The sequence below is a fragment of the Salvia hispanica genome, chromosome 5 (assembly GCF_023119035.1).
Source record: "Salvia hispanica cultivar TCC Black 2014 chromosome 5, UniMelb_Shisp_WGS_1.0, whole genome shotgun sequence".
In the NCBI taxonomy this organism is placed as follows: Eukaryota; Viridiplantae; Streptophyta; class Magnoliopsida; order Lamiales; family Lamiaceae; genus Salvia; species Salvia hispanica.
This window is the reverse complement of record NC_062969.1, coordinates 16,335,986-16,361,897: the sequence shown is the minus strand read 5'-3', so window position 1 is coordinate 16,361,897 and position 25,912 is coordinate 16,335,986. Positions and strand designations below refer to the sequence as shown.

Sequence of the window (25,912 nt, the reverse complement as noted above, 5' to 3'; positions counted from 1 at the left end):
AACGAAGTGGAGAATTTTGATATTTGTTATAATCGGATGCTTGGAGAAAAGATGATGAAATAGTTTCTTGTTAGCACCAGACTCGAGATCAAAATCGTTATAAGAGGTGATATGAAAACTTTGAGGAAAAAAAATGTGATTTTGAAGAAAATGGTTGTTTTGAAAGTAGATGTGAAATATTATTTGTTACTTGCTTATTTTGAAGTATGCATGACTTTTAATGTGATAATCGTTGATCCATAAGATGATAGTGTGTTCACCAGTGGGTGGGACGATAGAAATCTCTCGAACGTGCTCGAACGTAGAAATTGTATTAGAAAAGCTTAAGTTAGTCACATACGATCTGCAAGTTATGGCAATGGGAGATATCGACGTAATCCTAGGAATGGATTGGTTGACCGCGAATTTTTCGACAATTCGTTGTAAGGAGAGACAAATATCCCTACAAGCTCCGGGAAAGGAACCCACCGTATACCATGAAATCTCGAGGAACTGACGAACCGCCATAATCTCCGCGCTCCAAGCTACTGCAATGATACGAAAAGGGCGTCCTGCATATCTCGTCTATCTCCACGAAGAGGAGAAGGTGGAAAGGAAAGTGGAAGACGTCACTTTCGTACGAGAATTTCCAGACGTTTTCCCGAAGTGTTATCTGGACCGCCGCCAGATCGACAATTGGAGTTCACAATCGACCTTGAACCAAGAGTCGTACCTGTGTCATAGGCACCGTATCGAATGGCGCCTAAAGAGTTGGAAGAACTCAAGATACAACTTCAAGAGCTTATGGACCTAGGTTTCGTTAGGCCTAGTGTCTCACCGTGGGGCGCACCAGTGCTTTTCGTCAAGAAGAAGGATGGGTCGATGAGAATGTGCATCGACTATAGAGAGTTGAACAAATTGACCCTCAAGAACAAGTATTCACTGCCGAGGATAGATGACATGTTTGATCAACCCCGAGGAGCCGGTGTGTTTTCAAAGATGGACTTGAGGTCCGGATACCACCAGCTGAGAGTTCGAATGGAGGATATACCGAAGACCGCATTCCATACGAGATATGGTCACTATGAGTTCGTTGTGATGCCGTTCGGTCTAACAAATGCCCCAGCAGTATTCATGGACTTGATAAACCGGGTATTCCACCCATACTTGGATAAATTCATCTTAGTATTCATAGATGACGTTCTAGTCTACTCTAAGAACGAGAAGGAGCACGAGGAGCATCTACGAATCGCTTTGGAGATGTTGAGGATCGAGAAGCTATACGCCAAATTCAGCAAGTGTGAATTTTGGCTGAACGAAGTAAACTTTCTTGGACACATTGTATCGGCAGAAGGAATTCGAGTGGACCCCGCCAAAGCGGAAGCCGTACAACAATGGAAGTCGCCTTCGGTACCGAACAAGATTCAGTGTTTCCTGGGAGTGGCAGGATACTACCGAAGGTTCATTGAAGGATTCTCCAAGATAGCGAGACCAATGACCCAACAGCTCAAGAAATGAGTCAAAGTAAAGTGGACCGCGGAGTGTGAAGCGAGCTTTCAAATCTTGAAGGAGAAATTGAACACCGCACCAGTGATAGTTGGGTCAGAGCCTGGAGTGAACTACGTAGTCTACACCGACGCTTCGAAGGTTGGACTAGGATGCGTTTTGATGCAAAACAACAAAGTGATCGCCTATGCGTCACGACAATTGAAACCACACGAGTTGAACTACCTAACCCACGATTTGGAGTTAGCAGCAGTAGTACATGCCCTAAAGATTTGGAGGCATCATCTCTACGGAGTTAGATGTGAAATCTTTACGAACCACAAGAGCTTGAAGTATTTCTTCGAGCAGAAGGATTTGAACATGCGACAACGAAGATGGCTCGAATTAGTAAAGGACTATGATTGTGGCATCAACTACCACCCTAGCAAAGCAAATGTAGTGGCAGATGCTTTGAGCCGTAGAGACCATACGCAACTAGCTACTTTTCTGACGGAAAGGGAAAGCCTGATACGAGAATTTAGTAAAATGCGATTGGAAGTGGTAAGGGCACCTGAAACAGTGGAAGGCCGAATCGCCACCTTAGTGGTAAAGCCTATTCTAAGGACGGGAATCGTTGCAGCACAACGGATGGATGCGAAACTGGAGGAAATTCGAATTGAAGTGAGAACCGGTGAATCCGGAAATTTTAGTGAAGAGTCTATCAACGCCCTCATCTTTGAAGGAAGACTGTGCGTGCCAAACGAAGAGGAACTCAAGAACGAGATCATGAGTGAAGCTCATGAGACTCCATACACTGCTCACCCGGGAAGCACGAAGATGTATCAAACTTGAAGAAGTCCTTTTGGTGGAATGGCATGAAGAGGGATATCGCGGCATTTGTGGAGCGTTGCTTAGCCTGCCAACAGGTGATGGCCTTACATCAACGACCGCATGGAAATTTACAACCACTAGAGATACCCGAGTGGAAATGGGAGCACATCGCCATGGATTTCGTGACGGCCTTGCCAAGGACCCTAAAAGAAAACACCGCCATTTGGGTGATTATAGATCGACTAACCAAGTGTGCGCACTTCATACCGATTCCTATAACCCATGGATCGGACAGACTAACTCGGATCTACATAAAGGAGATCGTGCGATTGCACGGAGTCCCAGCAACGATTACATCCGATCTTGACCCGAAATTCACTTCAAGATTTTGGATTAGTCTGCAGCGCGAGCTTGGAACACGATTAAATTTTAGCACGTCATATCACCCGCAGTCCGATGGGCAATCCGAGAGGACGATCTAAACTCTCGAGGATATGTTGAGAGCCGTGGTGCTCGACTGCGACGGAAGTTGGGAATCCGTACTACCACTGATTGAATTCGCTTACAACAACAGTTACCAAGCAACGATAGACATGGCGTCGTATGAAGCCCTATACGGGAGAAAGTGTAGATCTCCGCTCTATTGGGACGAAGTTGGCGAGGGAAGAGTACTTGGACCTGATGCAGATGAAGAGATGGTTAGAATTGTTCGACAAATTCGTGAGAGGATCAAGGAAGCGCAAGACATACAAAAGTCGTACGCTGATGTCCGGCGAACCGACCTGCATTTTCAAACCGGTGATAAGGTTTTTCTCAAAGTGTCCCCGTCGAAAGGGATAGCGCGCTTTGGTGTTAAAGGAAAGTTGAAACCGCAATTTATCAGGCCTTATGAAATACCCGTTGCATACCGACTAGCGCTACCGCCAAGTCTCGGAAATGTGCATAACGTCTTTCACGTATCGCAGTTGCGGAAATATGTGTTCGATTCAAAGCACGTGATTCACTGCGAAGAAGTCGCGCTAAATTCCGACTTGAGCTACGAAGAGAGACCCCAAATGATCTTGGACCGGAAGGTTCAGAATTTGAGAAATAAATCTATTGCTAGCGTAAAAGTGTTGTGGAGAAACCACGGGCACGAGGAAGCCACGTGGGAGCTTGAGGACAAGATGATGGAGCTGTACCCGGAACTCTTTCCATGAAAGTACTAAATTTCGGGACGAAATTTCTTTTAAGAGTGGTAGGATGTAACGCCCCACTTTTCGAACCCTAATTTTCGAGTCATAAAATTTTGGATTAAATGCTTTCAATGCTATGAAGTATGTGGATTATATGATGAGTGAATTAATTGCATGATTTCCTTGTGACCTAATTGCGACTTAGAGTTGAGATTTATGTGAATAGTCAAATATGTTGAGTATATGATGTGGCTGTTGAATAGTCAAAGATTTGGAATATATGACGTGGCCGTTGAAAGGTCAATGTGTTGAGAATATGAGGTGAAAGTGGAAATGGTTGAAATTGTGACATGATTGTGTGAATATTTTGATGCGGGGTGAAATATATTGTGGCGAATTATTTTCCTAAGGGATGAGTGAGATTAAATAGGATTTTCATAAATATCATACACATTTTATTTGGAATTTTCGACTACCATGATTTATTGGAGAGGAATCCTATTTTTCTTGGATTTAATTATTTGATTGGGATAATTATCCAAATTAAATCCAAAGTCCAATTATTTCTTATTTTCTCCATGAGAAAATCGACCCCTATGCCTTACACCATGGAGATTTCGAAAATCTCCTATTTATGGGAGAAGGAATTATTTTATTATATTATTTGATCCCTTACTTATTCTCTTCCATGAATAAATATAAATATTCTAGCATATCTTACCATATCTAAAGAAATCTTGCCGTATCCTATTTAAATTAGGATTTGAATTTAAATCCTAGGCATAAAATCGCCTACTCCATATTTATTAGGAGGATTTATTATTTTATTCTGCTCTGTGATATTTTATTCTTCTCCGTGAAATATCAAATTAAATCATATGCTAATTAAATAGCATAGAATTCGAAAATCCCTTTTATTCTCTCCAGATTTCACGCCAACTACACTCTCTCATATCTTATTAAATCTTTAATTTATTTAATTAAAGATTATATCTTGCACTCTATAAATAAGAAAGAAAAAAACCCTAAACCTAAATCCCAAAATCACACCTCTCTCTCTCAAAACTCACGCCACTTTCTCCTCCACTCTCTCTCAAGTTTTCTTCTATTTTTCCCCCAAGAGTTCTTCATCTTTTGAGAAGAATTCAAGTTGAAGCCTCAAGAATTATTGAAGAATCAAGATTCTACTTTGTTTCTACCGATTGTTTTTATCAAGAAGAGGTATTTTGATTTATCTTTTCCCATCTAATCGATTAATCGGTGTTCTTGAACCCTCATGCATATAGATCGAGTGAAAAGGGAAAACCAATTGATGAATGTGATGCATGTGTGTATGTGTGAGAATCGTGCGTTTGTGTGCGTGCCTCGGTGTGCGCGTGTGTGTGTTTGTGTGTGTGCGTGTGATACGTGTTGTAAAACACTCACGCGTGACATGTTTTGGTGATAGATCTGGAGTTGTAGTGCGAATAAAAAGTGATATGATAAACATGTCTTGATTTTGAATGGTGATATTAAAACGAATTGATGGGAAAAGGGAAACGTTGGGAACATGCATAATTTTTGAATCAATGATTGAAACTGATTTGTGATACATATAATTTAAAGGTGATAACTTGCGCTCACGTGATAGCAAAGGGAAGAGAATACTTGCGATCTAAGCCTTTTCTTTTAAAATGAGGACAACGTCCTAAATCTTTATTGATGAGAATGAAATCTGTGCTTATCATGCCTTGATTTGTTTTGTCGTGCCTATCCCTTGTGGCTATGCCACTATTGATTTAATCGAATTCGGATCCTTGTAGAGCCGCAAAATCTACTTGGGTTAGTGTACACCAATGTTAGACCGTGTGCCAGCGTACGGGTTGGCCGGTCTAGTGACCTGGATTGCGGCCGCATTCCTTGTCATGTAGAATGAGGATATGGTAAACGTCGATGTGAAAAATGGTTGCGCGAGCGTGATTTTGATAAAGGGCATATTTTGGTGCCTCGGGCATTTCTAAAGATAAAACCCCGATGGACACTTGAAAATGGCATGATAACTATCATTTTTGATAAAACTGTTTTCGGCATAAGTCCACTGAGTATGTTTATAGTACTCAGCCCTGCATGTGTTTTTCCTATGTCCAGGTTGAGCGGCGACGAGCGGTTGGCGGTGTTGAGCAAGTTAATTGAATAATATGGTCATTTTGAAACTTCGAGTGTATTTGTGTCTTCATACATGGCTTCACCCTTCTCTTGGATGCTTCCGCTGAAACATGAAACTTATTATCGTTTGTTTGAGTTTGAGCTATTTCATTTTGTTAGATTATTGAGACATGATACGGTTTGGATTATCTTAAGATCTTGTCGTTTTGAATATTAATTGTGATAGCCCTTTTTCCTTGAACTCATTGCTAAGCCGTTACTTTTATCATTCTAATTGTCCATTAAATACTTTGGTAAAATCCCTTTAAATGAAACCCCAGCCTATGTTCTTTGTTGCATTTAAGTCCGCCTTAGTAGCGATCGCTGTATTTATTATACCCTAGAAGGGCGGTCGTTACATTGATGAACAAGTAAAAACTCTCAAATATATACTCTGGAAAAAGAAGATCCTTGTTGATGAGGTTTGAGGGGGTATTTATAGCCTTAAAATCGTCCATCATCAATTAAGGCAAAAAGTCGCTAAGTATGGTAAATCTTAGGGAGAAAGTAGGTCAATTTTGTGCGTTACGTTTTCCCAGCGGGCTGCTGCACTTTGGCCAGCGGTCGCTGTGGGTTGATCCGAAGTCTCTGCCTCTTGGACGTCGGTCGCTGTCTGTGTTGCAGCGGTTGCTGGAAATAATCCCGTAGCTTCTGGATCTCTTGGAGCGGTCACTGGGCGTGTTCCTTGTTTCAGCACAACTTTCTCGGAGCGGACCGCTATTGGCTCAGTGGTCGTTGGCCGCCAGCTGCCGCTGTATGGGTTGCAGCGGACCGGTGGGCGTCTCGAAAGCTCCAGATATCCAACTTCGACTTTTTGCTATCTTTTTAGGCTCAAATATACACATTTCCCACAAAATACGTCAAAATACCAAAATAGATAAAATATGCAATTAATGGACGTTTAATGCAAGTTTGACACTCAAAACGGACCAAATAAAGACCCTAAAACATTGCAAAATCCGAGCGTATCATTCATTTTACTTATCGTACTACTCCATCCGTCCCGTTTAAGATGATACGTTTTCCTTTTTAGCTTGTCCCAGCTAAGATGACACATTTCCTTTTTTGGTAACTTTCTCTCTCCAATTAATACATTCAACCACTTTTTCTCACTCCTATTAAAATATTTATCTTTCTTTATCTCTCTACTTTAATACTTACACTCACCTTCTCTCTCTCCAATTAAACACTTTAACCAATAACTCCTAAAATCCCGTGCCGGCTAAGCAATGTGTCATCTTAGCCGGGACGGAGGAAGTACTAATATTTGTGTTCAAACACATGTGTCTGTTTCATGTGTTTAAACATGCAAAATGGATACGCATTTTTCCAAAGCCTTTTCAAAATAAATTTTCAATTGTGAGAACCTATATTGTAGAATCGCCTTAAAAGTAGAAAAAACCCAAGATACTCTTGCTTATCATAGTTACATTATAGCTACACTTTACACTTGGTACATCAATTTCAAAGTAACAAACATATTAGTAAAAGAGAAGTAATATTTTATTTTAGTAATTTTACCTGATCTCCATAAAAATTTCTGTAGATGTTGATTTGAGTGATGGATCTAGGCACTACAAAAACAACAAATTCGTCGGTAATTCCAATTTTTTCGTCGGTAAATAGTGTTACCAGCAGAAAATAATGTCGGTAATTTACATGTTAGTAATTTTTTTTTAGCTTCGATATGAAAATTCCGTCGGTAATTCATCAAATTGTCGATAACACTATTTTCCGTTGGTAATTCCATTAGTAATTAACGGGAGATTGGCCACCGTAAGTAGTTGAACTTTTTTTGTAGTGAGGGGATCAACCGAACCCTCAGATAGGCCGAAAATTCTACTATTGAATTGGATCTTTCGAGTTGTCGCCAATCCCACGGTACGATAGCTACATCCCTAACCTTCGGGATAGACGTTCGCTTCCCACTGCAAAAAGTCCTTATTAATGGCAAAAATCTTATTAGAGTTAGTATACTGGAAAACATGTTTCGAGCGTCTTTAGTCACTTTAATCCATCATCTTCTGATTTGATTTATTTATAAATATATGTAAGTACATAATATAAGAAGGAATGAATTTTGAAGAATAACACTTATTTTCCACTCCGATTCTTAATTTCTCATTCTCTAATTTCTCAATTCACTTCTCTAAAGTATCTTCGGACTCCATTAATAAATATAAACTGAGTACTATATTAATAGATATCAAATGTATCAAATTCGCCATTGGATTTCAGTCATGGGCAGGACTGATTTCGAGTTGAATTATATGTAGGATTTAACAAAAATTCCCTGAAAAAGTTTTGATTGTGAAAATTTCCAAAATGGTGAAAACGATTCCAAGGAATAAAATAAAGAAAAGGTGATGTCTTCCAATCTTCCATTTGAGATTGAATCCATCTTTTTACAGGCATTAAAGTGGTTTGTGTTTACTGTTTCTCTCTAGTGTTATTTTCCAGATTCTCTAACTTTAATTTTTTTCAAACACATTTAACTTTCGAATTAAATACAATAATACATACAGTAATTTTCCTATTTCTATTTCTCGAAAGAATCCAATGTTTCTTGCCCATACCCCACTCACCAAGCTCCCCCATACTAATTAGTACTTACTATTTTCCATTATTACCAAATGATAGTGATACTGATATATGACAAATTAATTGATAGTACCACCTAAAATTGAAATTTTATATATAATAATACTGTTAAAATTAATCAATCTTCAAAATAAATGATAGATTGTTTTGATTTATTTTTATGCATTCATCTTGTCACTAAAAACAAAATGTACTTGTGTAATCAGCTTAGTGTTAATTAATGTCTTCGATCACGAGGGAGAATCTTGGGGGGGGGGGGAAATAAAAACATATGTCAGCTTAGATGATGTTCTACGTTGTTTTATTTTTTAGTATTAATTAATTAAAGCCCATATATCTTTTTATTTAATTGAAGTTCCCAACAAATTTAACTAATGCTTTGCTTGTAGATCAAACTTGACCCAAGAAATTCGTGGATTTATTATTGGTTTCCCAACCATACAATTTTTAATTACTTGTGCATGATAATAAGTAATAACCATTGTATATATATACTATATAATCTTGTAATCAGTGAATCAGTGAACTCATGATTAAATTGATAATGATGTATCTAATAAAGATTAGCATAGCTAAATAGTAGTAGTACTATAAACAGTCCAGATTAAACGATTCTTTTCTCCATTAGGAGGTTTGATTAGGAAAAGAAAAAATGGTGGAAAAAACAAATAAGAAGGTTTATCATCACAAAAGCAACTGCGGAAAACATGGGGACTGAATAAATTTAAAGTTAGGTAAGATTTTTTTTGGATTATTTTAGGGTGCAGAAAGTGTATATTTTAAATAGTGAATGCAGCAAGATGACTAATTTTAATTAGTTAGACCAATGTCTATTATTTAATAATGCACTAAACATTTCCTTTCAGTTACAGGTAATGTTCCGCATCTTGCTATTACTAAAGTAGGCACTAATTACTGATTTAACATTTTTATGAATCAGGGTTGATGGTTTTTTTCATAAACGTGTTTTTAAAAAATGATAATAAATAGTTAGAGAAGAGAAAATAGAGTATGAGAGTGAGTAATATAGAAGAGACTTTCCTCTTTATTTATTTTTTTACTTTACCTTCTTTCCTCATTATCATTTTCTCAAAACTGCATCATTTTAATTGGGACGGAGGTAGTACTGAACAAGTGTATAGATGTGAGATCAAGGTGTTTAAAAATATTGGAACACGATCAAATGCACTTTTGTGTAGAAAAAAGAAAAATGAGGCTTTTAGTGAAAGGGTTGTTGATCTATAGTTGTTGTCTTTGTCTATGCAGAGAGAGAAGACATTGATTTTGTAATTTGCAGCGAAGAATCGGGCTTGTTTATCTCATCGAGCATGCCTTTGATTCCTGAAGCCCAGCCGCAAGACTTGGGCCTTCTATTACTTTTTTATTTAATCTTAAAACTTTCTTACAGCTTCACTTTTTTAAAAGATATGTGTATCAGATGTAGTAATTTTTTTAAAAAAAATTAGAAGATTCCTTATAGATATCAAGATCATATCACCCTCTTTTCTAAAAGTTTTCGTAATTTCAAAATTAAATTTGCAATTACATTCTCATGATCTCATTAATTTTTGGTAGTTGTTTTTTAGTAGAATATATACTATTGAGCTCCTAAAATAGGTTACCAATTTTCATGGAGATTTATTATGAATTAGTGTATGTTTCATCTAGTCCGATTTATCATGATCTTCACTTGGCGAAAGCTTTGGGTATCAGAAAGTTGTAGGTAGAGAGTGACGGTTTCATTGGCATTTACATGATAACGGGGCTTTGAAGTCTCTATCAATTGTTGATCTATTTTTCAAAGAGTGCGAGATTTATTGCCTAAACAAGTGGTAATCCAGTATGCGCACAAAGAAAGAAATTTTATTGGTTATTTTATGTCGCATTATGCTTATAATTTCATTATGGAAGTTCGTGAGTTAGAGGTTTTTTCTACAGGACTTGGTAACTATTGCTGCATAACAGACTAGATGTTTCTTATTTTCGTTAGCTCATAATGAAAGCATAAAAAGACCGAATCAAGACACTAATAATTACTCCGTCCGTCTGCGAATATAAGTCTCATTTTCCATTTTAGTTCGTTCGTGAATATGAGTCCCATTTCATTTTTATTATAAATGCTAATAGGGTCTCACATTTCACTAACTCATTCAACTCATAATTTATTTAAAACTACTAATATAGTAGCATTTGACTAACTTTTTTCCACCCGCTTTTCTTAATATTTCTTAGAACCAGTGTCACCAAGAAATAAGACTAAGACTGCTAATGACGGACGGAAGGACTATTTATTTACTCCCTCCGTCCCACAAAAGATATCACACTTGTGGGACGGCACGAGATTTTATGAGGTTTTGTTTTGTGTGTTAAATGGAGAGAGAAAATATAATTTTTATATTAATGTGAGAGAGAACTTTTTCCAAAAAGAGAAATGTGACATCTTTTATAGGACAAACTAAAAAGGAAAGTGTGACATCTTTTGTGGGACGGAAGGACTATTTATTTACTCCCTCCGTCCCACAAAAGATATCACACTTGTGGGACGGCACGAGATTTTATGAGGTTTTGTTTTGTGTGTTAAATGGAGAGAGAAAATATAATTTTTATATTAATGTGAGAGAGAACTTTTTCCAAAAAGAGAAATGTGCATCTTTTATAGGACAAACTAAAAAGGAAAGTGTGACATCTTTTGTGGGACGGAAGGAGTATATTTTTCAATAAAGGATTTCCCACTTGAATGATATGCAAAGTTGTTGGGTCTTTATTTAAAATCACCTACATACTCAATAGTGGAGTACTATAGTACTAGTTATGACATATAGGAAACCAAGATCCTCCTCATCTATATAATCCATCCCAACAAAAACACATTCCACCCTCCCCCAAGAAAAAATGGCTTCCCCTCCCTCACTCAAAATTCTCAACTCCATCAACCTCTTCTCCATCAAACCCCCTTCACCTTCTCTCTCATCCATGAAGCTCAAAACACTCCTCCAAACCTTCTTCTTCTCCCACATCTACCGCGCCCTCTCCAAAGCCAAATCACTCCTCCTCCAAATATTCAAGCTAATGCGTAAGAGCAAGCAGAAGAAGCTCTACTTCGCCTCATTCCGGCTCCACTACAACTGGTGCTCCTCTTCTCGCTCGCTCTGCTACCCCGCTTACGACGTCGTGGGGGTCGACTGCCCCGGCGAGCTCTCCAAGTACCTGCAGTGGCTGGAGGAGAGAGGCGATGAGGAGTCGTGCAATGAGATTGATAGGCTGGCTGATTTGTTCATTGCTGACTGCCATGAGAAGTTCAGGTTGGAGAAGCAAGAATCTTATAGAAGATTTCAAGAAATGATGGCTCGAAGCGTTTGATTATTAGTAACTTTTATTTTACTTCTTTTTTGACTGGATTAATTAGCTTCTTTCTTTTTTTTCTTTTTTCGGGGGAGTGTATAATTTTGTTATGTTTTTCTTTTTTTATTGGGGTGAAGGGATTGGTGGGATTTGTGCAAATCTAATTTAAATGGAGATAGTGTTGGAACTAGCCTTTTGGAAATGGATTGAAGAGTCTTGATTGTGACTTATGAGGTCCTCAGATGGATATGATAATATATATACTCGGTCAATCTCACGATAGGAGTCACATTTAATGTGGACACGTATTTTAAGAAACGTAATGAATAATGAGTTTTAAAAGTTAGTGGAATATGTTGTTCATTTTTTTATATTGAGTTTATAATAAAATATGAGTGAATTAGTGGAATGTGAGACCTACTTATCATTTATGCTAAAATTAAAATATGATTCTTATTATGGGACGAACTGAAATGACAAAATATGACTCTTATTGTGGGCCGAAGGGAGTAGTTGGTACTGTTCGGATCATATATATACATATCATATGCATAGAGAAATTTCATTTTATTAATTAGTCACTTAATTATGGGTTTTTGAATTTATCTAAACCTCGACATAACTTTGATTTAAGAAAAGCTGGACACAATGAGGTCTTTGTTATTTTCAAAAAGAAGCTACCACGTTGTTAACTTCCACAGCCACTTTAGAGACTTGTTCACTTTTTTCCACAAAAAAGGAAAGTAGTGATGTAGAATGTCGTCTTCACTGAAATTTGAAAATTCAGAATTATTGTTTGGGTGTCTTAAATCTCATCCAACTCCTCAAAACAAGTATCTAATCTATAATAACGAACTATGTACTATATACTATGTAGTGCATAATGTGCATAGTATAAGTATAGTATGTGTGACCAATTTTTATATTGAAAGAAAATGACAATTCTACTTACACATGGTGTTAAGGTTGTGGTAGAAATTAGCATGATGAGATGTTAATTTTCATGCACAAGCTTTTGGATTTATTACTACTATCACTGTAGTTCGTCAAACCGGGACCAAGTCTTGTCGGCCGGTCCCCCACCTTCGTCTCTTCCAACTAAATTCTTTTATACATCTATTTCATGTGGGCTACAACATGTCTGGCTACGGAGAAATAAAATTTTCATGGAATTCATCCAGGTTAGTTAGACTCAATTGGGATATAATTTGTTCTTGACAAAATTATGTTTAGCGAACTATAAATTTGAACCATAACATTTACTCCATCCGTTCACTTTAGCAGTCCCACTCCCAATTGAATTGGATGCGAATTTTAAGAAACATAAATAAAAGTTGATAGAAAAAAAATAGTGGAATTTGAGTTTCATTTATATATTTATTTTATAATACTCCAGATATAAGTGGAATAGGGTTAGTAGGATGTGAAGCATATTGCTATTTATGGAAGATTCTAAGTCCGACTCTTAATGTAGGACGGACTAAAGTATAAAACCAGGTCTACTAAAGTGGGACAGAGAGAAAACTTCGTATCATGGCCGTATCTAGTTTGTATATTATGTGCCTGTTGTTAGGGATGTCAATTCAACTCGAATTCGATGGGAGGACCCACTTAGCCTTTTATATTTAGAGTGTTAAGCTAGAAAATTACAGTCCGATTAGAAATCGAGCTAAAATGAGGGGTTTTTTTTACTTGTTTTTCAGTTGCCATGTGGTGCATCCTTTCATTCGGACCATTCCTCCATATTTTCTTTTTCTTTTCCATCTGAAAAATATATCCTTATGTAAAAAGTTATACGACAGTCTACAATTGCCCCAAACTAAAAAGAAAAAACAAATACAAATTTTCTATATAAATAAATACTACTTAAGAATTAATTATACTAATATTACAGCCATGCTACGAGCTAAAATATATTCAAAATTGATTTTAGGTTCAAAATATATTCAAATTGATTTTCTATATAAATAAATTGGATCAATGTCATTATTGTAAACAAAATGATTATATGAGTAACAAAATTTTAAATGTATGAGGATCAAAATTATATATACAAATATAATGGGAAACTCTTATCTTTTAAAATCTTCTTTTATACATACACTTCAATAACATTAGAATTACAAGAACCATCAACCTTGTCATTATAAACCAAATCTCCATTTTTTTACAATTCGAAAATAAAATAATTCGTTATCTTGTTTGGAGCCATCTTTTGCACCTCCTGCAATAAAATACAGTCATAATTCTAAAAATATTAATCATTAAGTATGTTTTACCATAATTTTAAAATGAAATAAAATTAATTTGCAATACATAAAATCTATAATAAATAAATAAAATAAAAGAGACTAAAAAATCTAATAATTATTACTGGAAAGAAAAATTATTGCTATTAATATAATGAAAATTAATTATTTATATATTAATAATGTACATTGAGCGTCCATGCAACGTAGTGTGGAGAAACATGCAGCGGATAAAGAAGCTACGAGAGTTTGTTGAGAAACTAGCCGTTGAGTGACAGTTTTTTGTTAGTTGTAACAGAGCAGTGAATCATCATTCACTTAGCATTAGATTAATATAAATGAAAGAGTATTTAGCTGAGTTGAAGTTCTGTAACATCTACACAAAAGTTTTTCATCATCAATAATAGCTTCTTTACCTTCAGTAGTCTTGAGAGTTCTTCCTCTACACTTAGTTTACTTCAATTGGCGCCATCCGGTGGGAATCAAGATCGATCAACGTTGTAGTCATGGCAGCGAGGCTCGAGGCTGAAAAATTCACAGGGAAGAATAATTATGCCTTATGGAATATGAAGATTGAGGGCGGTTTTGATACAACAAGGTTTGGTCGCGGTTTTGACTTCGGCGGATGCGGATGAGAAAGGGAAGACGCCTGCGCTTGATAAGAAGGCCCAGGCAAAGCTCGAAGAGATGCAATTGAAAGCTCATAGCGTTGTGATCTTATGCCTTGGAGATAAGGTATTGCGCGAAGTTCAATCTGAGACCACGGCATCTGCAATCTTGCAAAAACTTGATGAGGTTTACTTAGCTAAATCTCTAGCCAATCATCTATACATGAAAAAGAGGCTTTATTCCTATAGCTTCACCGAAGACAAATCCATTGTTGAGCAATTAGAGGATTTCAACAAGTCCATTGATGATCTTGAAGCTGTTGATGTCAAGATCACCGACGAAGACAAGGCGATCTTGGTGTTAAATGCTCTGCCAAACTCGTATGATCAAATGAGGGACGCGATTCTTATGGCAGAGACAAAGCCATCACGTTGGTTGAAGTTCACTCTGCTCTTATGGCGAAGGAGCTCCTAAAGGGATAAATGAAACGTCCAGATCCACAAGAGAATCCCTCAATATCAAGAAGTTCCATAGAAAAAAGTTCAAGAAGAAGTTGGAGGACTCAAAGCCTGAGGTTTCTGGAGCGAAGGAAACCCGCTCTTGTCACTGGTGCAAGAAGCTGGGACATTTGAAGAAGGATTACTTTGCATTCAAAAAGAAACAAGCTGCAGAGGGTTAGTCTCATAGTAATGTGATTAGTAGTGACGGTGATGAGGCTGGTGAGGTGATGAATGTGATGGATAGGAGAGAAAGAGGCTCTTGGATCATGGATTCATGTTGTTCATTTCATACGTGCCCAAATAGAGAATGGTTTATGGATATGATGCAGTGTGAATGAAGGTCCCCCAAACTTAAATAATTGCTAGTCCTCGAGCAATGAAGAAAAAAACTAAAAAAAGACTTGGATTTAAAGGGGTTTAGACATCATCATTGTTTCAAAGAGTATGGAATACAAGAGCATATCAAAATACAAATTCTATAAAGTCAAGCCGTCGAATGCACTTTTACTACTAACTCGTATATCACCTTGGATCCATGCTTCTCTCAAGATATGTGTATGTGTATCTCACTCTCAAAGGTGTATGTATAGAAATAATACTCTCAAATCAAAATACAAGTAGTGTTCACCATATGCTTGCTCAAAATCAAGCATCTCCTCTATTAGAATGTGAATGTGAATATAAAATCAGAAAGGACTTTATTAAGGTTGTAATGTGGCTTTTTGGATGGTAGGGAACATTTTGGCTAAAGTGGCTGAAAAGTAAGAGAAGCTCAAGTACTCGCATATTACAAATCCCAACAAAAGACCATTTCCCATAACAAATCTCAGATAAGTAGGAATTTGTCGAACTTCTTCCTCCCATCCGGTCCCCACTTATTTAGAAACCCAACCAATAACTCTTCTAGACTTCGTCTAGCTTATACCTCCACAAATTTATTATTATTATTATTATTTTCCTTGTTCCTCTAGACTTCGTCTAGCTTATACCTCCATTAATTTAATTTTTTTACAACGCCCCATATGTGCTTCCAAGTTTGTAGGCTTATCACTCTTGACGGTGACTTAACAAATATTTGACATTGTGACACTTTTTAGGCTAGGAGGGCTAACTAGGGATTAAGACAAAAATATATACACTTGTGAAGGGGAGAACAAAGAATGCCTAACGTCATCTCCTAAATTCACATTCACTATGTATATTTAATATGATTAAGAGCAAGTTCTAGAAACAACAACAAGCATATGATAAAAAATCACACAAAAAAGAAGTTTTGGCTCAAATCTCACTCGGGTGATAGCATGAATCAAGGCAAACAAGCAATTTGTTACTTATGCACCTATTACTCAAACTCTTAAGTCAAAAACCATGATAGCTTAAAAGATGGATGATGTTTTTATCATTAAAAACTAGTCTTTACCCCAAGAAACCAAAATTCAAACAAGTTTAAATTCAATTCCACAACAACCAAAACCAAAACAACTCACAGAGGTCTAAAGCAAAACAAATCTACCCTAAAACATAAATAAAAGCAACAAAAGACAACTAATCAATTTGAAACAAAAATAAAACAGTAAAATACCTCATAAGGCTCACTATCCACCATATCACCCCCCAAACTTATTCAAGGCTATGCAAAGAATAAGTTTGAAAAGTTGGTGGAGAAGGGAGACTTATATGATAGGCAAACTAAAACGAAAACAATCTAAAAGTTACGTACTAGGGGTTACCTCCCCTATAGTACCTTTGGTTATCGTCGTTGGCTCGACGTCTTCAAGCTCTCTCAATTTATTCTGAACTGGATGATGGAATCTGCATCATTGCTCTTTGCCACTATCGAATGAATAAGCCTATCCATTTGCTTCATCCACTGATTCACTTGGATTTTACATGACTTTAGAGGGTAGTTTTACTTGGTTTTGCTCATATATTGTGTACTTTGAGACATGGTTATAGCTACTTCTTTATTATGTTGGTATTTTGACCATTTTGTGAAGAATGTGTAGAAAAATGTACAAAATATGTGGATGTGCAGCTGCTCAATGTTCGAGACAGCTTATCTGGAGATTTTGAAGTCCGATTCGCATGTAATATATACCATTCTCTTCGTCTTCGAAAGAGCTTCATGTGGATATCTTAAACGTCTCAATCGGAGTTCGGTAAAAGAAGTTATGACCGTTTTACCAAGACTGCGGAGTGTAGTGACATAGCTGGCGACCCGCCAGGTTCACATGCAAACGAACCTGGCGACCCGCCAGAAAAACACGAAAAAAAAGCCATAACCAGCTGGCGACTCGCCAGCTTCAACGCACACCCAACCTGGCGACCCGCCAGCTTCGTCCGACAGTTTATTTCGGGCCCAAAGTCAACCCTAGGTATATATATGCCTAGGAAACGCCTCCAAACACAACTTTCACGCCTCCTACCCCAAAAATACCACTTTTTCACCTAGAAAGAAGAGAAGAACGAGCAGAAGACGAGTATTCATCGCAAGATTGAAGACGAGGCCTCCAATCCGCCCAATCCGATTTTAGGAGTTTCTACTTTTAGTTTTATTCTTGTTCAAACAATGTTTTTGAATATTTCTTTGAATATTTCTATGACTTTTGTGATGAACATGAGTAGCTAAATCCTTCGTAGAGTTCTACGGGGGAGATACAATGATTCTTATGTTTAATTGATTTCCTTTTTCTATGCTTTGGCTCATGTGGCTATTTTGATTTCTTCTGTACTTATACATTTATTTGACTGATCACCTTATAAATGCATGTGGATTTTACTACAAGAACTGAGAAGTGAGTAGTTTAATTTAAAAGAGAAGAAATTGACGTCTTTGCCAATATAATCGAGAGATTTGAGCCTTTGAATGAAGCTAAGTATCTTAGGAGCTATTAGGAGTTGTTGCCTTAGTTCTAGGAAGGAGACTTCGGTTCTAGGCAGCAATCTACAAATTATATACTTTGAGAAAAGATATAGTTTTACCTTAGTGATAACTTAATAACCCTTGAGATCCTTTGTTGGCATAGTTAGGAAGTTAGTTGAGCATATGATAATTGTTATCGATCCCGTAGGATTCTACCCTTCTCATCCTTGATCTACATCTATTTTCTTATTTGCTTTTAGTTCTCTATTTGTTTTTAATTGTTTTTACCTTGCTTTTAAATAGATTTAGAAAAACCAAAATTCCGATTCATCTAGATAGTAGTTGAGGTTGGTTCGTGGTAATTAGGTTGACACTAATTGTCTCTGTGGATACGATACTCTTTGCTTACTATTTGCTACATTAGCCCCGTACACTTGCAGGTATACTTGTGTTAAAAATAAGTTGAGTCATCCACCGACTCACCATTGAGCTTTGAAAAAGTAGAATTCCACTCATTTTGGCCATTTTATTCTTCTTTCGAGACCTTTTCTTTTTCAGTCTGACAGTCACTACTTCCTCGGTTTCTTTCTTTTCTTCATCAACCTTGCCTTTGTCATCGTCGCCATGATTTATTTTGGATTGTCTGTCGGATATAGATAGAAGTTCTTGACTGATACTACTTTTCAGACCAATGGCATTGCACTCTTTCGGGTGCACAATTGTCATCTCCTGAAATTGAACTGGTTGTTGTTGAATGGTAACAACATGAGCAATTTGACTCATCTGAGTCGCCATATTCTTCATTTGTGAGCTCAACTCCTCCATGGTTTGCTCCAGCTTGTCTAATCTCCGGGATGAACTTTCTATGTAAGCTTCAGTGTTTTCCATGAAGGCAATCAACAACTCCTCCGAAGAATTCTTCTTAGGCTCATCAATGAAATCATGTGAGGGTTGCTGAGCATGGTCGGAATATCCAAATGATGAGTTATGAGTGGACTTGGTTATCACTACCCGTTTGATTGAGGTAGTATCCGTCAATAGCTCTGTCTTGGTCCACTTGCTGAATATAATTAACATACTCAACCTTCCCTTGAGGTTCCATTATTGGTTCACTTCGGAATAGTTGGTGCGATGGATCCTTATATGCTTCAGGTTTTTGCATACATGCTTCAGTTTGCTTCATAAAGGTGGCTAGAGCCTCTTCTAGGGTTGGCTTCATATTTCCATATAACGGCTCATCTAAGAAGATGGAAGGGGGGTGGCCTTCGGTGTAGTAATTGTAACCACCTTGACTAGGGTGGTAATCACAGTAGCTCCAGCCTTGGTCCTTTGGATGTAAATAATCCATATCGTCATACACATCTTCAGGTTCAGTTACTTGCATCCCACTGTGTTGGCCCATGAGTTCGAGAGTTCGAGCCAGCTGCTCCTTTAATAGATCCATCTTATCTGGGGTCGGCCTCTAGGTGTGTACCTCGCAAACATGGACATAACACTGATTAGAACTCAAAGAGAGAACAAAAACATAAAAATAAAAATAAAAATAAAGCAAATAAAATCTAGACTAGTAATCTCAATTATTATCACGATATTAAGCTATAATGACACAAAATTGTCCCCGGCAACGGCGCTAAAAACTTGACTCAACTTATTTTAACACAAGTAGTACCCGCAAGTGTACGTGGATAGTGTAGGAATTAGCAAGAAAGAGTATCGTATCCCACAGAGACAAATTTGTATCAACTTAACTACCACGAACAAATGTTGACTACTATCTAGAGAATCAAGAAAAGTTTGGTTTTTTTTTTCTAACACTAATAAAAGCATATAGTAAGCAAATAAATAAGTAAAAGCAAATAAACACGGAGTGAAAAGATAATATTGAGGAAATTGTAGAACTCAAGGATCCGATGCACAATTCCAAGCTCTTATCCAATCAAATTGTCTTACCTTTTGGTGTCTCTAGAGTTACTAAGTCGACCACAATTATAGATTAAACCCCCTCCCGAGGTGAGAAACCTGCAGATTAGGTTCTAGGATTGAAGTCCCCTTCTAATCCTAAAACCCCTAACTCCCAAAAGCTCGATTAGGTCAAAGACCCCACTCAAAACCTCAACTCTCCCGAGTTTTATTGCATTAAGGTGTGAATTATTCCTATTTCCAGATTAATTATTTCATCTCCCGATTAATCTAATTAATCCTACACAATCAAGTGGTGATCAAGCAATTGAAAGGAATAAACCCAAGAATAATCAAATAACTACAAGAGCAAGGTAAGAACAAAATCAATTGGATAAAAACTATGAAATTAATGCATCTTCAATCTTCTGATTTGGAGCCTTCAATCTTCAATTCTCTCTCTAGAAGTGTTCTTGGAGGTGTGTGTGAGTGTTGGAGGCGGTAAGTGTTGAATAATATGAACCCTAGGCGTTTTCCCTTTAATCTCGCATCAAAAATCGCGTTTTTGGCAAGATAATACGCCAAAATAGTGTACCCGGCCGGGTGGAATTATAAAGAGCAAAATTCACCCGGCCGGGTGGTCATTTCGACCACTTTCTGACCCTTTTCGCGCAGAATCGTTGTACCCGGCCGGGTGAATTTATAGTGTAATAATTCACCCGGCCGCGTGAAAGTTTCTGGACAACGCAGTGTTCTTGTAACGGCCATAACTTCTTCTACCGAACTCCGATTGAGGTGTGCGAGATACCCACGCGAAGATCTTTCGAAGACGAAGAGATTGATATGCATTAGGGGCTGATTGGACTTCAAAATCTCCAGTAAATATTGTCTCAAACCAACATAATAGAGAAGTAGATATAAACATGTCCAATAATAGACAAAATATGATCAAATTCATACATAACCACCCTCTAAAACCATGTAAAATCCAAGTATGTCAAAGGATCTGTGTTGTTGGGAAATAACAACACATTTAGCATCAGGGGAATTGGCAGCATCAAGCTCAGGATGCATGATGGCTCGGTGAGAATTCTTGCTGATGTTAGATTTATACCAGAAATTAAGAGGAATCTTGCCTCTCTAGGGACTCTTGAAAAGAAAGGATACCAGTTCATCTCTGGAAATGGTGAGATGAAGGTTTGTAAGGGCCAAGAAGTGAAGATGTTAGCCAAATGAATTGGGAGTCTCTGCCATTTGCAAGCCACTGCAATATCTGGTGAGGTTCATGCTACTATAAAACTGGACTTCAGGAGTTGGCGTTTGAAGCTGTGGCATCCTACTTAGGGCACTATAAAGGCACTGATCAAAAAGGGTCTTATCAATGTTAGTGGAAGATATGAAACCATGTGAAGATTGCTTGCTGGGAAAAGCCAGGAAACTTCCCTTCCCATCAGGTAAACATACTTCAACCTCTTCACTGGATTATATACACCCAGACTTGTGGGGGCCTGCACCAGTGAAGAGTTTGGGTGGAGGTAGATACTAAATGTCCATAATTGATACTTTTTCTAGGAAAGTGTGGGTATACATTTTGAAAGAGAAATCAGAGGCTTTTAATAAATTCAAAGTTTGGTGTAAGGAGATGGAGACTGAGAAAAGCAGGTTTCCAAGGATTCTTAGAACTGATAATGGGCTGGAGTATCTATCTAAAGAGTTTGATGGTTTTTGTGCTGATAAAGGCATTAAAGGCACAAAACTATACCTGCTAACCCCCAACAAAATGTTGTAGCTGAAAGAATGAACAGAACACTGCTGGAAAGGGTAAGATGTATACTGTCTTCTTCTGGAGTTGGGAAGAATTCCTAGGCAGAGGCAGTGTCTACAACAACCTATCTGATAAATAAGTGTCCATCTTCAGGGATTGGAGGTGATATACCAGATGAAAAGTGGTATGGATCAGAGCCTGATTATTCAAGGTTGAGGCCTTTTGGTTGTAAGGCCTTTGCACATCAGAAACAAGGGAAGCTAAATGCTAGGGCTATTCAGTGTATTATGCTTGGTTACCCAAATGGTGTGAAGGGATATAGGCTATGGTCAATTGAGCCTGGGAAAGAAAGAGTTTTAATCAGCAGATATGTTGTTTTCATTGAGGATAAAATGCCTTTCCTAATGAAGAATTCTGAAGATCAGGATCATGCTCCAGCAGAAGAATTTTGTACTTATGAACCTGATGCTTAGTTAGAATTGGATATTGGTGCTTTTCCTGATGTGGTGCAGGAGGAAACTGAGAATGAGGGAGGGTCTTCAAGGGATCAGGGTCAACATCAACAGCTCCAGACTCTACCACAAGAATACCAGATTGACAGAGATAGGCCAAGAAGAACTAATGTAAGGCCACCTTCTAGGTTCAGTGATTATGAAATGATGTTCTATGCACTTCATGTTGCTGAGCAGATAGAACTTGCTGAGCCAAGCTATTATACAGAGAGGCTGTGAGTGGACCAGAAGGGAAGCTGTGGATTCAAGCAATGAAAGAAGAAATTGAATCTTTGTTGAACAACAAAACTTGGATATTGGTAGATAAGGGTGAGTTCAGAAAAGTAATTGGTTGTAAATGGGTGTTCAAAATAAAAATTGAGTCTGCTTAATCCCAGAAAGTAAGGTTCAAGGCAAGACTTGTGGCTAAGGGTTTCAATCAAGAAGAAGGGATAGACTTTAAAGAGGTCTATTCTCCAGTTGTTAAGCATAACTCTATTCGAGTCTTGTTGGCAATCGCAGCCAAGAGAAATTGGGAGCTAAAGCAACTGGACATCAAGACAACATTCCTAAATGGTGATCTGGAAGAAACCATCTACATGGCTCAACCTAAGGGCTTTGAAGTCAAAGGATCAGAGAAAAAGTATGCATGATCAAAAAGAGCATATATGGACTCAAACAAAGTAGCAGGAAATGGTACTTAAAGTTTGGAGAAAGTCTTGCAAAGCTGGGTTTTAGCAGGTCACTATATGACAGCTGTGTCTTTATCAAAAGGCAGGAGAATAAGACTCCTACATATCTGCTGTTATATGTAGATGATATGTTGATTTCAGGAGTTGATGCTGATGAGATTAAGGTTGTGAAGGCTCAGTTGAAGTCAGAATTTGATATGAAGGATCTGGGGATTGCTAAAAGAATTCTTGAGATGGATATAGTAAGGGATAGAAGCAAGAAAAGGCTGTATTCCAGACCCGACTATATTCAGAAAACCTTAAAGAGATTCAACATATGAGGTCCACATCAACTCCATTAGCAGGACACTTCAAGTTAGAGAAAGGGCAGAAGGCTGGAAGTGTAGAGGAAAGAAAAGAGATGGAGTTGATTCTGTACTCTAACATTGTTGGAAGCCTGATGTACATGATGATCTGCACTCAGCCAGATATAGCCCATGCAATTAGTACAACAAGTAGATACATGGCTGGCTTTGGCAGACAACACTGGAATGCCTTGAAGTGTGTACTCTAAGATATCTGAAAGGAGCTGGTAAATTGGCTATTTTGTACTCAGATGAAGGTGGAGCTGAAGAGGAGTCTTTGGTTGGCTATTGTTACTCTGACTATGTAGTAAATCTTGACACAAGAAGGTCACTGACTAGCTATATTTTTACTCTCTATGGTTCTGCTGCATGCTGGCAGTCTAGCTTGCAGAATGTAGTAGCTCTATCAACTACTGAAGCAGAGTATATGGCACTTACCTCAGCAGTTAAGGAAAGCAAGTGGTTACTGTGTTTGATATCTGAGTTTGGAGTTGATCAAAGAGCTGTGACAGTTCATTGTGACAATAATGGAGTGTTGTGTTTGGCTAGACACCAGATGTTCCATGAGAGGAGTAAGCACATTGATTTGCGCTTGCACTTCATTAGAGATGAGGTGGAGAACGACAGGGTGAAGGTGATTAAAATTGACATAGCACATAACCCTGCAGATATGCTCACTAAACCATTGAGCAAGGAAAAATTCGAATACTGTTGCAGGCTTGTGAAGTTGCTTGCGATGGACTACTGACAGGTGCTATAACTATAGCACATTGAGCATCCATGCAACGTAGTGTGGAGAAGCATGCAGCGGATAAAGAAGCTAGAAGAGTTTGTTGAGAAACTAGCGGTTGAGTGACAGTTTTGTTAGTTGTAACAAAGCAGTGAATTATCATTCACTTAGCATTAGATTGATATAAATGAAAGAGTAGTTAGCTGAGTTGAAGTTCCGTAACATCTACACAAAAATTTTCATCATTAATAATAGCTTCTTTACCTTCTGTAATCTGAAGAGTTCTTCCTCCTCAATTCCTAAACTTTTAGTTGATTTCTTGATCTATAATCTACACTTAGTTTACTCTCAGTATATTAAATAGAAATACTAATAATTAAAAAATTAAAATACATAAAACACATCACAATAATATGGAACCTAAACTAAAAAATACATTGGCCAAACTTTAATAGTATAATTTATTAATTCCATGCTAAATGTATTATGAAAATACAATGAAAGTTGATTATTTATATTGAATAGAAAAATTAACGATTTAAAAAAATAAAAATACATATAAAACACATCACAATAATATGGAAAGTAAACTAAAACAATACCTTAGCCAAACTTGAAGTCAATTAATTAATTCCATCAGCCACATCTATTTAATTAATGTAACCAATCGACTTTTGATTAACTAATTACTACATTTCATTGATAATTTTATTAATTTAATGGCATGGTTTTAGTTTATTGATGTGTTTGGAAATAATTTGGAATTTGTTTGCAAATCCGAATTATTAATGTTTAAATAATTGATAACTAAAATTTAATTAGATTAAGCCAAGTTTCATCTTAAACTATTATATAAACAAACATTAAAACCCTAAAATCTAAAAATGTATAGTGCCTCCTTATTTTCTTCCTAAACTGTTCTTTGTCTTTAACAAAAAAATTGCAGAATTTTACGTCTTCTATTTCCCACATTTTAATACCCACAAAGAATTGACCTGCAATATTCCCACGTTATACATATAATATGTTCTCATCAGTCAAAATCAAACAATTTGAGACATTATAACACCAATTGTTAATCACATTAAACATAAGTACTTGATATTAAAGTCTAACATACTCTTCTTATTTCATGTTAACTTATTAGTCGCAGGGAAAAAAATAAATCAACGATTCTACAAAAAGACAATTTTTTTGAACTATGAACTCAATATGTTGTAAAACTGCCTTGTAAACTGCAAATTGGTTCAGCCAAAATGAAAATATAATAGTAAAATACTAATTTTTTTTTATCAATTTAAAAACACATACTGTTGAGCAGGTCCAATCTGAATAAATATTGATACAACAAAATGGATACTTTCCATCATCATTCTCCGTTATGATTTTCATCATAAACTTATTTCTCAATAGATTACTGTCGCATGATACATGAATTGTAAAAATCGATCAAGCAAAAAGTGAAGTATAATTTTTTATGATATTTTTAATGAATTGGTATTTATCGAAGATCTGGTAGTGTAAGATTGGCATTCTTCTCCGCGTGATTTTTTGTGTAATCAACATTATGAATGCGTCACAACGTTTTTAACCTTTCAAATCATATTGATCAATAACAAAATTTAAAGGTAAATTAATCACATATTATTTTAACTAAATAAATATACTAACTTTTAAACTAAAATGACATTGGAGTAAAAATTTTCAAAACTCCCATTTTATATATGTATATATTTTCATTTTATATTTTCAATTCGTACTAAATACATTTTTATTTATAATTCTGATTTTGTTAATGATATAGATGTGTGTATATTATTTATACAAAAATATGGAATGTCTTTACGATTAATAAATACTACAGAGTATAAGATTATTTTAATTAATACTCCCATTTTCTTTTTATAGCTGAGTCGTATTCTTTTTTGGTTTTTCTGCTGTAGCTGAGTCATTTCTTTTTTCGGCTCGCCCCAAACTACTTACACCATTTCTATTTTAAGTAATAATTAGGATATCTAATTAATATATTATATTTAATTATGTATCCCCATATTAAGCAGTTTCTCATTATATTTAAAATACTAATTTAATTACACTATGTCAAATGACAAACATAAAATTCTAAGTCTGAAACATTCCAAAAGAATCCAAGTTTTAGTGTTACCAAATAGTG

General features: G+C 36.7%; 2 protein-coding genes across 2 annotated transcripts; both read left to right on the top strand.

The window, feature by feature from the left end:
* The first annotated feature begins 2,789 nt into the window (after nt 1-2,789).
* On the top strand, nt 2,790-3,494 carry LOC125189523. Its single transcript, XM_048086795.1, has one exon. It carries the CDS (start codon nt 2,790-2,792, stop codon nt 3,492-3,494), a length of 705 nt encoding a protein of 234 aa, XP_047942752.1.
* A 7,582-nt stretch (nt 3,495-11,076) lies between these two features.
* On the top strand, nt 11,077-11,825 carry LOC125190938. The gene has a single exon (XM_048088363.1). The coding sequence runs from the start codon at nt 11,148-11,150 to the stop codon at nt 11,613-11,615; it is 468 nt and encodes a 155-aa protein (XP_047944320.1). The 5' UTR covers nt 11,077-11,147; the 3' UTR covers nt 11,616-11,825.
* The last annotated feature ends 14,087 nt before the right edge of the window (nt 11,826-25,912 follow it).